The sequence below is a fragment of the Mobula hypostoma genome, chromosome 9, assembly GCF_963921235.1.
Source record: "Mobula hypostoma chromosome 9, sMobHyp1.1, whole genome shotgun sequence".
NCBI lineage: Eukaryota > Metazoa > Chordata > Chondrichthyes > Myliobatiformes > Myliobatidae > Mobula > Mobula hypostoma.
The window spans coordinates 15555429-15568160 of record NC_086105.1 but is presented as its reverse complement, the minus strand read 5'-3'; the positions used below and the strand labels follow the sequence as shown (position 1 = coordinate 15568160).

The 12732-nt window shown below is 41.3% G+C and overlaps 1 protein-coding gene across 1 annotated transcript in view; it reads right to left on the bottom strand.

The window, feature by feature from the left end:
• Positions 1 to 12732, bottom strand: part of hmga2 (high mobility group AT-hook 2) — a 158490-nt gene that overhangs the window by 20297 nt on the left and 125461 nt on the right. The window contains exon 4 of the mRNA XM_063059613.1: positions 10106 to 10138. Coding sequence (XP_062915683.1) covers positions 10106 to 10138 — 33 coding nt within the window. The remainder of the gene's footprint in view (positions 1 to 10105; positions 10139 to 12732) is intronic.

Below are 12732 nucleotides of genomic sequence, written 5' to 3'. Positions count from 1 at the left end.
TGGTATTTTACCCGTGGAGGCGGATTTTAGGAGGATGATGGCACCTACTGGCGACTACTTACATCTTCGGAAACAGCTCTACTTCTATCTTTGATAGTTCTTTTTTCCCCTTTCAAGGTTCTTTTGAAGACCCTGAACTGGAGTTACATGCTGACTTTGATTCTCTGTGGAAATGGGACCCGCTCTTGGGGCCTCATGACCGGCTGCTTTTCGATGTGCCAAAGATGTGGCCTGAAAGACTAGCACGCCTTCAGGGAGCCAGATTTTCGTGACTCAGATGGCGGGCGGATTCAAGGCTGGTGCCACCACCTGATGTGCTGTGGGAGACGGAAGATTGTAAGCGGCGAGCTGGCTGCTGGCTGTCTGCCCAGAGACTCAAGTTCTTTGGGCACAGAGCTTGGAAAAGCGACGCAACAGATTTAACACCATAGATCATAAATCATAAAAAGCGATGCAACACCATAAATCATCGTGTTGCTTTGTTATGTCTCCCCTCTTGCTGTGAAATGAGGACACCCCTTTTTCCCTTAATAGGGAGAGAGAGCGAGCCTGTGACATGTTGAATTACCGGGTGAACGAGTAGTCTTTAGGGTACCACAAATCTGTGTCTTTATTGATGCTTTGCTGCACACTTGATTGCTTGGTGGGCGGGGGGGGGGGTGGTAGATGACTTTTTGCTGGTGGAGGGGTCATTGCCTTGCTGCTTATGCATGGGAGGGGTAAGTTGGGGGGGGGCTTTGGGGTTCTAACATTTAACTGTCAGTCGTTCTTTGGGGCACTTCTGTTTTCGTAAATGTTTGCGAAGAAAAAGAATTTCAGGATGTATACTGTGTATCCCTATTGAAAAGCTACAATCTATTGGCCCCCGGACTCCCCCCCACCCCGGTTCCCCTTATTCCCCCCACCATCAGATTGATGGAGGCATGTAATGTTCTGGATGCCAGCAGGAGTGGACCAGTAGTATGTTATCGAACAGTGCAGTCTATATATCTTGAGTCCATTCTCTTCTTAGAAGCCTGAATCCATCTGAAGCCCTGGTGTACAGCTGCATATAAGGCAGCAATTAGCTAGATGAGGGATAAAGTGAGTGATACATGCCAAGTTGGACTCTAGACAAGTAATTATTAACAACACAACATTCTCGATTTTAAAAACAAATGGAAAACAAAGAATTCAGATCAGTTTAGTTTTATATTTGGACTTGTACTTTGAAAGGAAGCAGTAATGATATGGAAGGACTGGTTGGGGGAGTTACCAAAGCAATCAATGAGAGGGAACGAGATAACTGCATGCAGTGAAACATTCTGCCACTGCCTGTATGGAGTTGTATGTTCTCCCTGTGACCACGAGGGTTTCCTCCGGGTGCTCCTGTTTCTTCACACAATTGGTCATTGCGAACTGTCCTGTGATTAGACCAGGATTAAAGTTGGGAGGGGTTGGGGGTAGCTGGACGGTATGGCTCCAAGGGCTGGGAGGGCTGTATCTCCAGAAATAAATAAAATCATGTGCGGCTCAGCGCTCGTTCCACTACAATGACTTGAACACAAAAGGCAAGGCTGTCATTCTGATGCCCTGATCAGAGTTAGGGATCCCAGCATTTGGATGAGATGTTAAGTTGATATCTCATCTGATCTTTAAAGATTAATTCTTATACAGTGTGTGAAAGTTAACCCAGTGCCAGGGCCAACATTTCTCCCTCATAAAGTGTTTTTTTTTCTAGATATTCCTCATTGCCATTTGTGGCAGACTGGTGTATATGTACATGCTTTGTCTCTGAATTGATTTAGAATATAGTCTTGAAGTGTGTTGTGGAAATGCAAGTCTTTATCCCTACTAATGTTAATGCAGCGCTCTTACTAGATTTTAGTGACTTGCTTGACACAACTCTCTCAGTGATGGCAGTTGAAACAAAATTAGTGACAGATTAGGAAAAGGAAGTCAATTCCATTTTATACATGTCCTTTCCCTCTTCCCAGAAAGAAAAGGAGATGGTCTAATCACTGAGTTGTTGAATGTAATAATGGAGACTTTTCTTAAAAACAAACTGCATCTAATCTTTTGCCTGAAATTGCAGCCTGCCAATTGTGCTTGCAAAATGAAACGGTCACTACAATGAGATCCAGTGAAGCTTGAAAACTGAGCAACCAACTTACCCAGCCAACAATCTGCAACCTTAATTGGTCCTCTACCGCAAGAAGTGGTCAAGAAATATACACAGCACTTCACTTCAAGTCTCAAAGCGCACTTCAAACTTAAAGGTCACCAAAAGATTTCATAACTCATATAGTTTGCTGCTGTTAAATGATAGTGCAGTGGCAACTTTGATAAAAGCAAATCAAATGAGGTTAATGTAAAAGTGGATTAAACATAAGGTTGCAAATGCTAATTTCGCAAAATGTAAGAGGATCTACAATGGTGTAAATTTATCTCCTGTCAATTATAGGTATTGTGATAGTCTGTTCAAATTCATTACAATCTGACAAGCTGAACAGAATCATCTCTTAACTACCTGCAGCAGCTTATTCATTGTGAATAGCATTTTCCTGTCAATTTGAACTACTGTCTGGTCAACTATTCAAAGCTCTTACACTCCACTGCAAAAACCCACATGATTTCAAAACACCGTTGATGCTGTGTAAAAAATGAACTTTGCTATTTGCATCTCTGAAGTATTCTTCCACATTCCCAGGAAACACAGCTTGCCTTTCCTTCTTCACCAGTAAACTAAGCCAGGACAGTCAGGATTGTTGTTTCTGAAGACCATGACTGGAATGTGAGTGCATTTGGAACTTGTATATAACTGAAATTACTCTTCTCTACAAACATCTGATTTACTGTCTTGTTCTCTGAGTTGCCCTCTGCTTGCACTTGAGCAGTGGTTCTAAATCCACATCAGCACTCACTCGAACAAATGATGTTATCTTCAGCTAAAAACCTTCACTTGGATAATTCTTTAATACAATTAGGTTTTCATAAACTCAAAAGACTATGAAATCTAGTCCTTGTTCAGTTACTTATCCCTATGAAACATGGGTAGTTAAGATCAATGAAAAGTTCCTAAAGCACATGAATTAATTTTAAATCAGATGTTTTCCCAGGAAATTACTGGGGAGAGCCTACCTTAAATCTCCTGCAACCAATTAATATTACCCCAGTTATTTAACTGCTAGGACTGTTGCTGTGTGTTGGCTAAGGCAATGCTGAAGCTACTGGCTCAAAGCCTCCTAACGTACTCCTGTTGAATTGTAATCATGATCTGATTCCAGTATTTACTGAGTTTTGAGCAAGAAACTACATGCAGACTTTCTGCTTGGAGTCTCAAGAGGCCTCTTGGGGTAAATGAACGTGCCTTCTGGGTACAGCAGGGCAAATAGTCTTCTCTGTGACAAAGAAGAAATTTTTCTGACACAATACTGCATCTTTCCATATCGTCTGGGCCCTGTGTAACAGCTCAGCATCTCATCCTGTGCACTCACCTGCTTGCTGTGTGGCCTGTGCACTACATCAATGTCTGGCTTTTAGCATGGTTCCCTTGTGCTTTGAGTACCAAATACATCTGCTTGAATCCAGCCTCTCAGATCCCACCAGGTCTCTGACTTAATATCATTGTAATCGGAAAAGCTGTTACAGGGACTCAGATCAGCAGCCCCAAAAGGTATAGGTTAATAAACCATGAAGAAAATGAGGTTTCAAGCATTATGATCTTACAGGTCTAAATACACCTCAAGGCACTTCACGGCAAATCCTGCCTTTTTTGCTGGCATTTGTGAATATTATGTGGGAGTGCTCAGTATTTGCCTACAGTGCTGTTCAATTGTGAGAAAAAACTAAACAATGATGACTCAAATTCAACCGGGCCATAAATGCATACGTTGCACAGGCAGTGAAGGCAAACTGAAACACACACAGTTGCATATACAGTGCAAGTGGAATGCTTCTTCAAGTCTTCATTTGTCAGCCCTGACCACCCAGCTTGCTAATAAATACATGCACCACATTTGTACAGCCAAAGATGATCAAAATTGCAGCATATCACATTACAATTCAGTCAAAATGGAGATCTTTTGGAAATTTCCTTTGTCCAACCTTTATAAAAACAATAAAGTGCTATGAAAAGCAGAACTAGATTAAAGGGTCTGCTTCAGATAAAACTAAAACCCCAAACTGACCCATCCGAATCTGAACCCCTGGAAAACCTGATGGGTTTTTAATTTGCTTTTCATATCCAACCTGATCTGACCCAATCATTACTGTATATATAAAACTGTCAAACATGTCGAGTCTCACATCGGAAGCCAGAGAAAAAAATATGGCAGGCATTTGCAGCAAAGTGGAAACAAAAACGTGCTAAAGTGTATTGATGAAGTCTCAGCTGAGCCTGACCTATATTTGAATGTTTTATCGGAATATACTCATGATCAATCTGAGCCCAACGCAATCAGTTCCAATTGGACTTGGGTTGAGTAAGTAGGCTTGGAAAGGATCAGTAAAAACCCATTAAAATAATTCCAGATGTTTGAAATTCAGTTACAATTCCAATTGTATTTGGGACCATGAAATTTCACCGTGACCTCTTGGAATCCAAACAACATGCATCAAAGTCGAGGCAAAATAAAGTGTAAAACTCAGATTTTTCCTTGGGTCAATGGAGGAAGATTGAGGCTTATTTAACACACAAGCCGAGTACACATTCTTGAACAAGACATGAAACAGGCTAAGTCACTTAGGGTAAGCTATTCTACAACTGTGGGGGACAAGTCTTACAACTGATAAGAACATATAGATTAGGGACAATTTCTAAACTAGTTACTTGGAAGCCAGATATGAGAACATAGACTTGTATATGCAAGGCTCAATCTGAGAGTCGCAGACAGGAAGGTAGCATGTGTTCCAACTCTGCATTTACAATTTCCTTTAATGCGGTATGACAGGAGAATGGCAGCAATGCTTCACATATTTTTGTAATGCTCAGTTCTCCAATTATGAATAGGTCATGATATCTTGTATCAATCTGCAGTGACACAAACCTACACTTGCTAATAAACCAACGGGAATAGGGAGAATAGGTCAAAGGGTTAGTTGTAGGGTTATGTTGACATCGAGGTGATTGTTGCTTTGAATAAACAATGCCGCAGTTCATCACTGGAATACAGAAACAGGGAATGTTAATAGAAAAGGGCATGGGAAGCTGTGAATTTCAACTTCTGAACACAGGCACCAGGCTGAATTTGGAAGATCAGTTGAAGAATTGTAATTAAATGCAAGGACTAGGAAGTAAGTGGTGGGGCTGTCTTGCTGCACTTCTGGCCACAGGGCGAAGACAACAAGATTGGGGGTTGTAGTTGAAACACTCTAAATCTAATGGCACCATATGCAGAAGCAAAGGTACTGTATCTACACGAGGCATGCAATAGCCAGGGTGAGTATGGCACATACATCCCTTGAACAGATGGAACATCAATGTTCATTGCAAAGTAAGAGGAAATGTCAATTTTCCTGTTGAATATGATAATGACTGATCAGAGATATAACTCCACACTTGGGAGTAGGAACATCCATGAACACTTGACCAATATCCCTCAACATCTCTCATAATAAAATTAAGTCAATCTCAAAGTTAAAGTTAACTAGTGATATAGCTTTAAATACTGATTGTGAGAGGCTTGAAAACTTCCATTGTGCTTTATGTGTGGAAGAAATGTTTCCTGTGTTCACTTCTGATTTAGCTATATCCTCCTTGTCCTAGATTTCCCATTAAGTAGAAATAGTTTTAGTCTATTTCATGATACCATGAAAATATCAATCAAGTCAGCTATTAAACTAAGTTACTAAGGAATGTAATCCTCATTTCTCATTTTTGTTATCTAACTCTTGGAATGTAATATTGTCCTGGTAAATCTACACTATGCTTCCTCCAAGGCCCATATTTCCTCCCTCCCCCCAAGATGTCCAGAAATGTTCACAAGTCACCAGGGTATGGTTTCACCAGAGTTTTCCTATAATAAACCTCTATTCAAAAGCAGAAAAAGCCAAAAATACTAGACAGTCAAGAGTGGAGTAAAAGCTTAAGGTCAATGATTTACTGTCTTTTTCATCGTTTGTTGTTTTTATTTTTAAATTACAAGTATCTGCATTTTTGGCTTTTTTTGCATCCTCCAAATAGAAATAAAATTTTCTCTCCTACTGTGTCAATTGCTAATAAATAAGAAAAATGGTTGTAACCCCTCCCAATGTCCCTGTGGACATCTCAAGTCACATCACACTTACAGAGAACTTTTTCAATATTCCAACCCTCCATCTTCTGCCACTCAGCCTATTTCTTAATCAAGGAAATGATTTACGTTCAATTCCACTCTTTTTGCTTTAGCATTTAAAAAGGAAACTCTTTATAACTCTACTGGAAGTCTATATAAATAAATAACATCCATAGCCATTTCTCTGATGCTAGTTGTAGTCCACTTCAATGATATCTGGCAGGTTTTTCAGGCATGAAGTTCCACACTGCTTCCTCCTGATCAGCTGAAAATTTGAGCGACCATCTCCCTAGTAATGGACTCCAGCACTTTCCTGGCAGACAACTTAAAGGTTTTCTCCCCCACCCCCACCGCCTTTAAAAGCTAATTGACATTTGCAATTTACCAGTGTACGGTTTCCCAAATTAAGAGCTTGGGAAGGTTACAATTAGGGCAGTTACAATGTTTTTTTTCTAATGCTTCAAAACCCCTTGGATGGAAGCCATATATTTCAGAAGGGTTGTCATTCTTTAGTGACACATAGCTCAATAATATGATTTGATTCCATTAATTTTGGTGAGACTTCATTTCTGATTCAATACTAATTTTCAGAAGCTTGCTTTGCTCCCGAGCGATGATGCATAGCAAAATTTCAATAGCTTTCCCATTTCCTTATTTTCAATTAAAAAGACCAGTTAAAAGTCTATAAGGGAATGCAGACGTACTAAATATGAAGTGCTGGAAGAGGTCAGCCAGTTAAGCAGCATCTGTGATCAGTAGAGAGAAATTTGAGCTTCAGATCAATGGCCCTTCCTCAGACTGAGAATGGAAGGGTTACTTAGTTCAAAGTGGAGCTGGCGAGTAAGAGTGATGTATGAGACAAACAATAGGTTAAGATAGGACAGGTGACTTGTCACTGACTAATGTACTGCTTGTAGGGATATTGGCATGGTAACAGAGCAAATTACCTCAAGTTCGAAAATTCAGTGTTCATTGTAGGAGGTTGCAAAGTACCTTGACAGAAGACAAGATGTCTACATTGGGGATCACTACAGTACTAGAAGAGGCCACAGATAGACAGGATGAAGGACAATGGGACTGAGGTAACAGGAAGCTCAGGGTCACCCCGATGGACTGAGTAAATGTGATCCGCAAAACCTTCATCCAATCTGTGTTTGGTCTCTCTGATGTAGAGGCGGCGACCTTGTGAACAACAAATGCAGTAGACTAGATTTCAGTAACTGCAAACAAACTTTAGATTGTTTGTTTGGGTCCTTGGATGGTGGCTAGGGAAGAGGTGTTACATCACTTCTGCCTATATGAGAAGATGCTGTGGAATGGGAATGGTGGGTGGAAGAGAAGAATGTACAATAGAGTCGTGAAAAGGATGACCCCTGCAAAATAAAGAAAGGGAAGATGTGACTGGTGGTGGAATAGTGTTAAGGCATGGCAAAAGTCACAAGGGGCATTGTATTGAGCGTGAAACTGGTGATGAAATTGGTGAGGTGGAAGAGCAATACCAGGAAATCTCTTGTCTTTGTGCTATTCACGGGGGAAGGAGTGAGAGAGATGTGTGGGAAATGTGGCTTCCTCCACTATTGCAGAATGTAAGCCACGTTTTGGGATACAAGAGAAAACAGTTGCACCAGAACAAAAGCCCATATCATTGGAACAAACATAACAGAGAGAAAGAAAATGGGGAAAATGTTCTGAAGAAGGGTCTCGGCCTGAAACGTAGACTTTTTCCCCACAGATGCTGCCTGGCCTGCTGAGTTCCTGCAGCATTTTCTGTACGTTGCTTGGGAAAAAGGAATGTTGTCCTTACAGGAGGCAGGGTGAGGGGTGTATAGTCAAGGTAGGTGTGGAAGTCTGTAGTTCCATACTGAAACTGACTGTCCCATCATCGTATCATAAGAGAGGAACTGGGAGAAGAGCAACCAAAGTGCGTGCTCATGTGCCAAAGCTATGTGAACTATTTAGACGGACGAAACACTTCAATTGGATATACAATTCAAAACTTTTTAAGAGGAAAGATAAATTTAACTCCAATCTGCTCAAGACTGCCACAACTGTCGAGACAGGAATGTGGGTGCAGGCTTTGAAAGAAGGTGCTTCCAATAGGTTAAAGTATGTGCAAAGGATGTCAAACATATGGAATCCGCTGCTCAGGGAACCAGATAATGTGGGAAAATTAGAGAGAATTGGATACATATTTGAGAGGGACTGAAAAGCATTATTTTCCAGGGCTTGCCAGATGGACTACAAAGTCTTCCATTACACTTTAAGGTTAGGTAAATAGGATTCTAGGGCATTCTTGATATTTGACCAGTCATTCTAACTCACTAATTGGCCCTGGAGAGGAGTAGATCTGACACTGAGGAACCATAATTCTTCCTGTTTAATTCCGATACCTCCGCACGCCAGTGCCCGAAATGAGAAGTGGTCTCTGCTTGTCATGAGGGGGAGAGATTGCAAATGTTTCAGCAAATTGTGTTCCTACGGGGAGTGCGTATGTAGTCTGCACTGCACAAACAGAAAACCTATTCTGTGGAGATTTCTCAGTTATTTGGTTTGAACGCGGTGATGGGATTTCCATGTGTCAAGCTGACGAAACAAAACTCACTAAGGTTGGGAACCAATGCAAAAAAAAAAAAAAAAATTTGCTGGTGTTAAACTCTACTAGTGGTTCAGGTGGCAAAAATCAGACACTCGTTTCAGTTCCCCAAAACTCAGTGGGTGGCTGGCTGGAGCAAGGTCGCTGCTACTAAATGCCAACCACTGATCCCTTGCCAGAAAGTGCACGTCAGTAGCTGCTGACTTCAGAATGCAGTCAAGCATGGCTGTGAGGTATCCACAGTGGAACTGTCTGCTGGTACAGCAAGGAGCAACGGCGGAAAATGTGAATTTATATAGCGCCTTCACCACCCTGGAGCATCACAGTACGATTTACAGCTGCAAAGTATTTTTCGAAGTGTATTTACTGTTTTTATTTATGCTAAGAGCTGGAAGCTGAAAGGGGAGGGCAAAAGAAGCACAAATGCGCACACACATCCATTTAAACAATATACATACTTGCAAGCATTACCCATATTAATTAGGACTAGCAAAAAATAAGCTCCATTTGAATGGGAAGAAGCATCCTTAATGTGGCATACAAACGTTGGGAGGTCTATGGAGGGGGTTCATCCGGAATTGCGAGCACAATAATCTCTCCTGGCTTGTGGCCAAAAAGTGCAGCAATACTGAAGCTTTGAAAATTAATGTACTCATTATGGTGCATTGGTCCTGGGTGAAGTGGACATCTAATTTTCAACCAAACGTTGCACTCTTCAAGAAGCTGGGCATATAAGCTTTTTAAAACAAAGGGCTCCCTGACTTTCCAGTCACTTGGATTACCACCACCACACTGCCAAGAATGTGATCTGCAGACTAGATTTCTAATTGTGGATCAAGTTCACTTCTTGCACTCCAGTTACCAATCCTCGCTATACAAGAAAAGGTTAGCTGAAATAAAAAGGCCATGTGTACGTAACCCCAAAGTCTACTATAAGATCAGAAGTTTTTAAACTGATCCAGATTACCACATGGTAAAGACATCTGTTACAATACAGTGAAGGAAACAGATGGAAAAGGAAGAGATTCCTCAGAATGTAGTGTAAGATTTACATTATCCGCCAAGAACTTCCATGTAGTCCCCATGTTTATACAATTTATCACTATTTCCTCAGACAGCTGAGATTAGGAAGCCCACATGAGCTCATGTCCTTGAGATTAACTTCAACTTTGAAAGCAGTTCAGGCTCTCCACTTCCCTACCCCAGATAGTTTTTTGCTTAAACCATTACTCTATATTGCAATAAAAATCCACACTACCTGAGCAGGCTTCTTCTGGACCTCTTGCTGTGGCTGAAAAAAAATAAAATTACAGTTAGATTTCATCAAGTATTCAGGTGGTTCTTACTCGCATTCGCTACAAGCATATCAATACATCAGTGTGAAATAGCCTTCCCTGATTTCCCTGAAGGAAAAAGGACCTTCCAAATTCAGATCCATTTCTTTTCACACTTCTCGTTTCTTCCTAACCTGTAGGTTTATACCTGCATAGCTCTACAATCTCTCGAAACAGAAGAAATGTTATACTAAGAAAACAGGGCTTTGGTTACGCCGTCTGAATTAATTTGACTTCTGCATGCCGTGGCTAAAAGAAACACTCTGAGAGAGTTGCCAGCTCACTGGCTTTTTTCCCTGACTTTTTTTTTCAATGAATTAAGTCCTGACAGTTCAATGAGGAGAAAGACAATGTCTGAATCAAGGCCAGCATTGGCTCCTTGCCCAGTATGTGTCAGAGTAATTTTACCAGCTGCCCTTCCAAAAAGCACTCAATCCTCCCATAATCTCAACAAATGGACCATCGATGACTGCAGAGGCAGAGAGTGGGGTTCAGGGGGTAAGGGGGTGGACGGACAGGGGTTTACCAAACGCTTATTTTCAACCCTTCTTACCCCAGCATCAAGCAAGCTCCTGGCCAGGCCCCACCATCTGATTTTTATGAATGGCTTCAGGAAAACAGATTGAGTGTGATATATGTCTAATTGTCATTCCTGAAAAAAGGCAGGATTTACACATTGCTCAGAAACCTGGTAACAATTGAAGTGCAGACCTTATTAACAAATGCCTCAGGTTGTACTCAGAGTTATGGGCTTTTAGGTTCTTCCGAAAGATTTAACCCTATAAATACCTGGCTTCCTTCCATCAAAAGGAGCAGTATTTGCACAGACAACACCCTCCAGTCATTTGCATTGCTAAAATATGTTGCTTAATACAGTGTTAGACCATGAATCAAAATGCACATTGTACTAATTTATATCAATAACAAAGAAATGGAACACTCAGAACTGTTTTAACGGCGCTGTCATGTTACCGACACAGTGCAAGCACAGTTGATGAAATACTACACCACACAGCAAAAAGCTGCATTGTTGCTTAAATGAATTTGAGGCAAAATGTTGGACGCTCTTCAAATCATACTTAACAGAAAAGGAATTTTCTGTCAGTAGAAAATGACCTAAAGGCCGGACCCTGTGTAGCTGGGATTTCTTTAAAACACCGTCTGTTTTGTTTCCAGCACTCTGCGACTTTATTTTTCTAAGAAATCTGCAAAAAACTTCCCATGTCCCCAGATCTGGAACCAACTACAGCGCAACAAGTGGTGGGTACACTGCCTGAGGTTGTCTTTTGTTAATTGACCAATATCCGACTGAAACAGCCGCTGGGTTCACAGAGCTGTAAGTCTATTGTATGAATGAGCCTCCACATATTCTAGACTTGAAATGAGACACCTTTTCAATTCAATGGAAATAAACTGTTCGGTTCATGAAGTGGTGTGGGGGAGGAAGAAGAAAACTACTTAAAAATATATCCCAATGAAACAGATAGGATAATATCTATTACAAAACTGTTACGCTCTTAGATAAAAATGTACACGTCTGGAATAGTGCTTTTACCAAATGAAAATATATGGTATTATGCTTAGCCCTTACCAATCAACACTTTCTCATTACATACCAGTAGATATAACAGAAGAAAACTAGTTACAGCTCTTTGGGCAAAGTAGACAGGGCAGCTGCTTCACAGTTCATGCAGATAATTTTGACCTTGATCACGGGTACTGTCTACGTGGAGTTTGCGTGTTTTTCCTTCATTTATTTATTGGGATTCGACGTGGAATAGGCCCTTCCAACCCCACGAGCTGTGCCACCCAGCAATCCCCTGATTTAATCCTGGACCTAATCACGGGATAATTTACAATGATCAATTATCCTACCAACAGCGATGTCTTTGAACGGAGCACCCAGAGGGAAATCACATTGTCACGGGGAGAACGTACAAACTCCTTACAGACAGCGGTGGGAATTGAGCCTGTGTCGCCGGTACTATAAAATGCTGCGCTAACCACTTCATTACTGTGCCACAGTGACCACATGTGCTTCCTGAGGCACATACAGCATGGAAGTGGGCCCTTTGGACCATAAATTACCCATATGACAGATCCTACATCCCTATCGATTATACCTAGTAATTTACAATGGCTAATTAACCAGCTAACATGATGTCTTTGAGATGCCACATGGTCACAGGGGGATCGTGAAAACTCCACACTGACAGCATTGGATGCCAGGGTTGATGCCAGTGGAAAGACAGCTCTACTTGCAGTACTGTTCCTTAGTTGCAAGGTTTATTAGTTGGTAGATGAATTGCTTACTTTAAAATGGTTGTTGGCGGTTGAGAGAAAATTGGGATGGTGCTGATGGGCATGTGATAAGGAATAGGTTACCGGGGAATAAGTGGAGTCATAGGATTGACAGGATTGCTGAGAGCTTGGCTTAGACTTGATGGACAGAATTGTCGCCAAAGTTCAAGTTCAGAGTACATTTATTATCGAGGTACGTATACTGTGTGGTGACATGTCTCTACCAAAGGAGATGTAAGGTGCTCCTTCC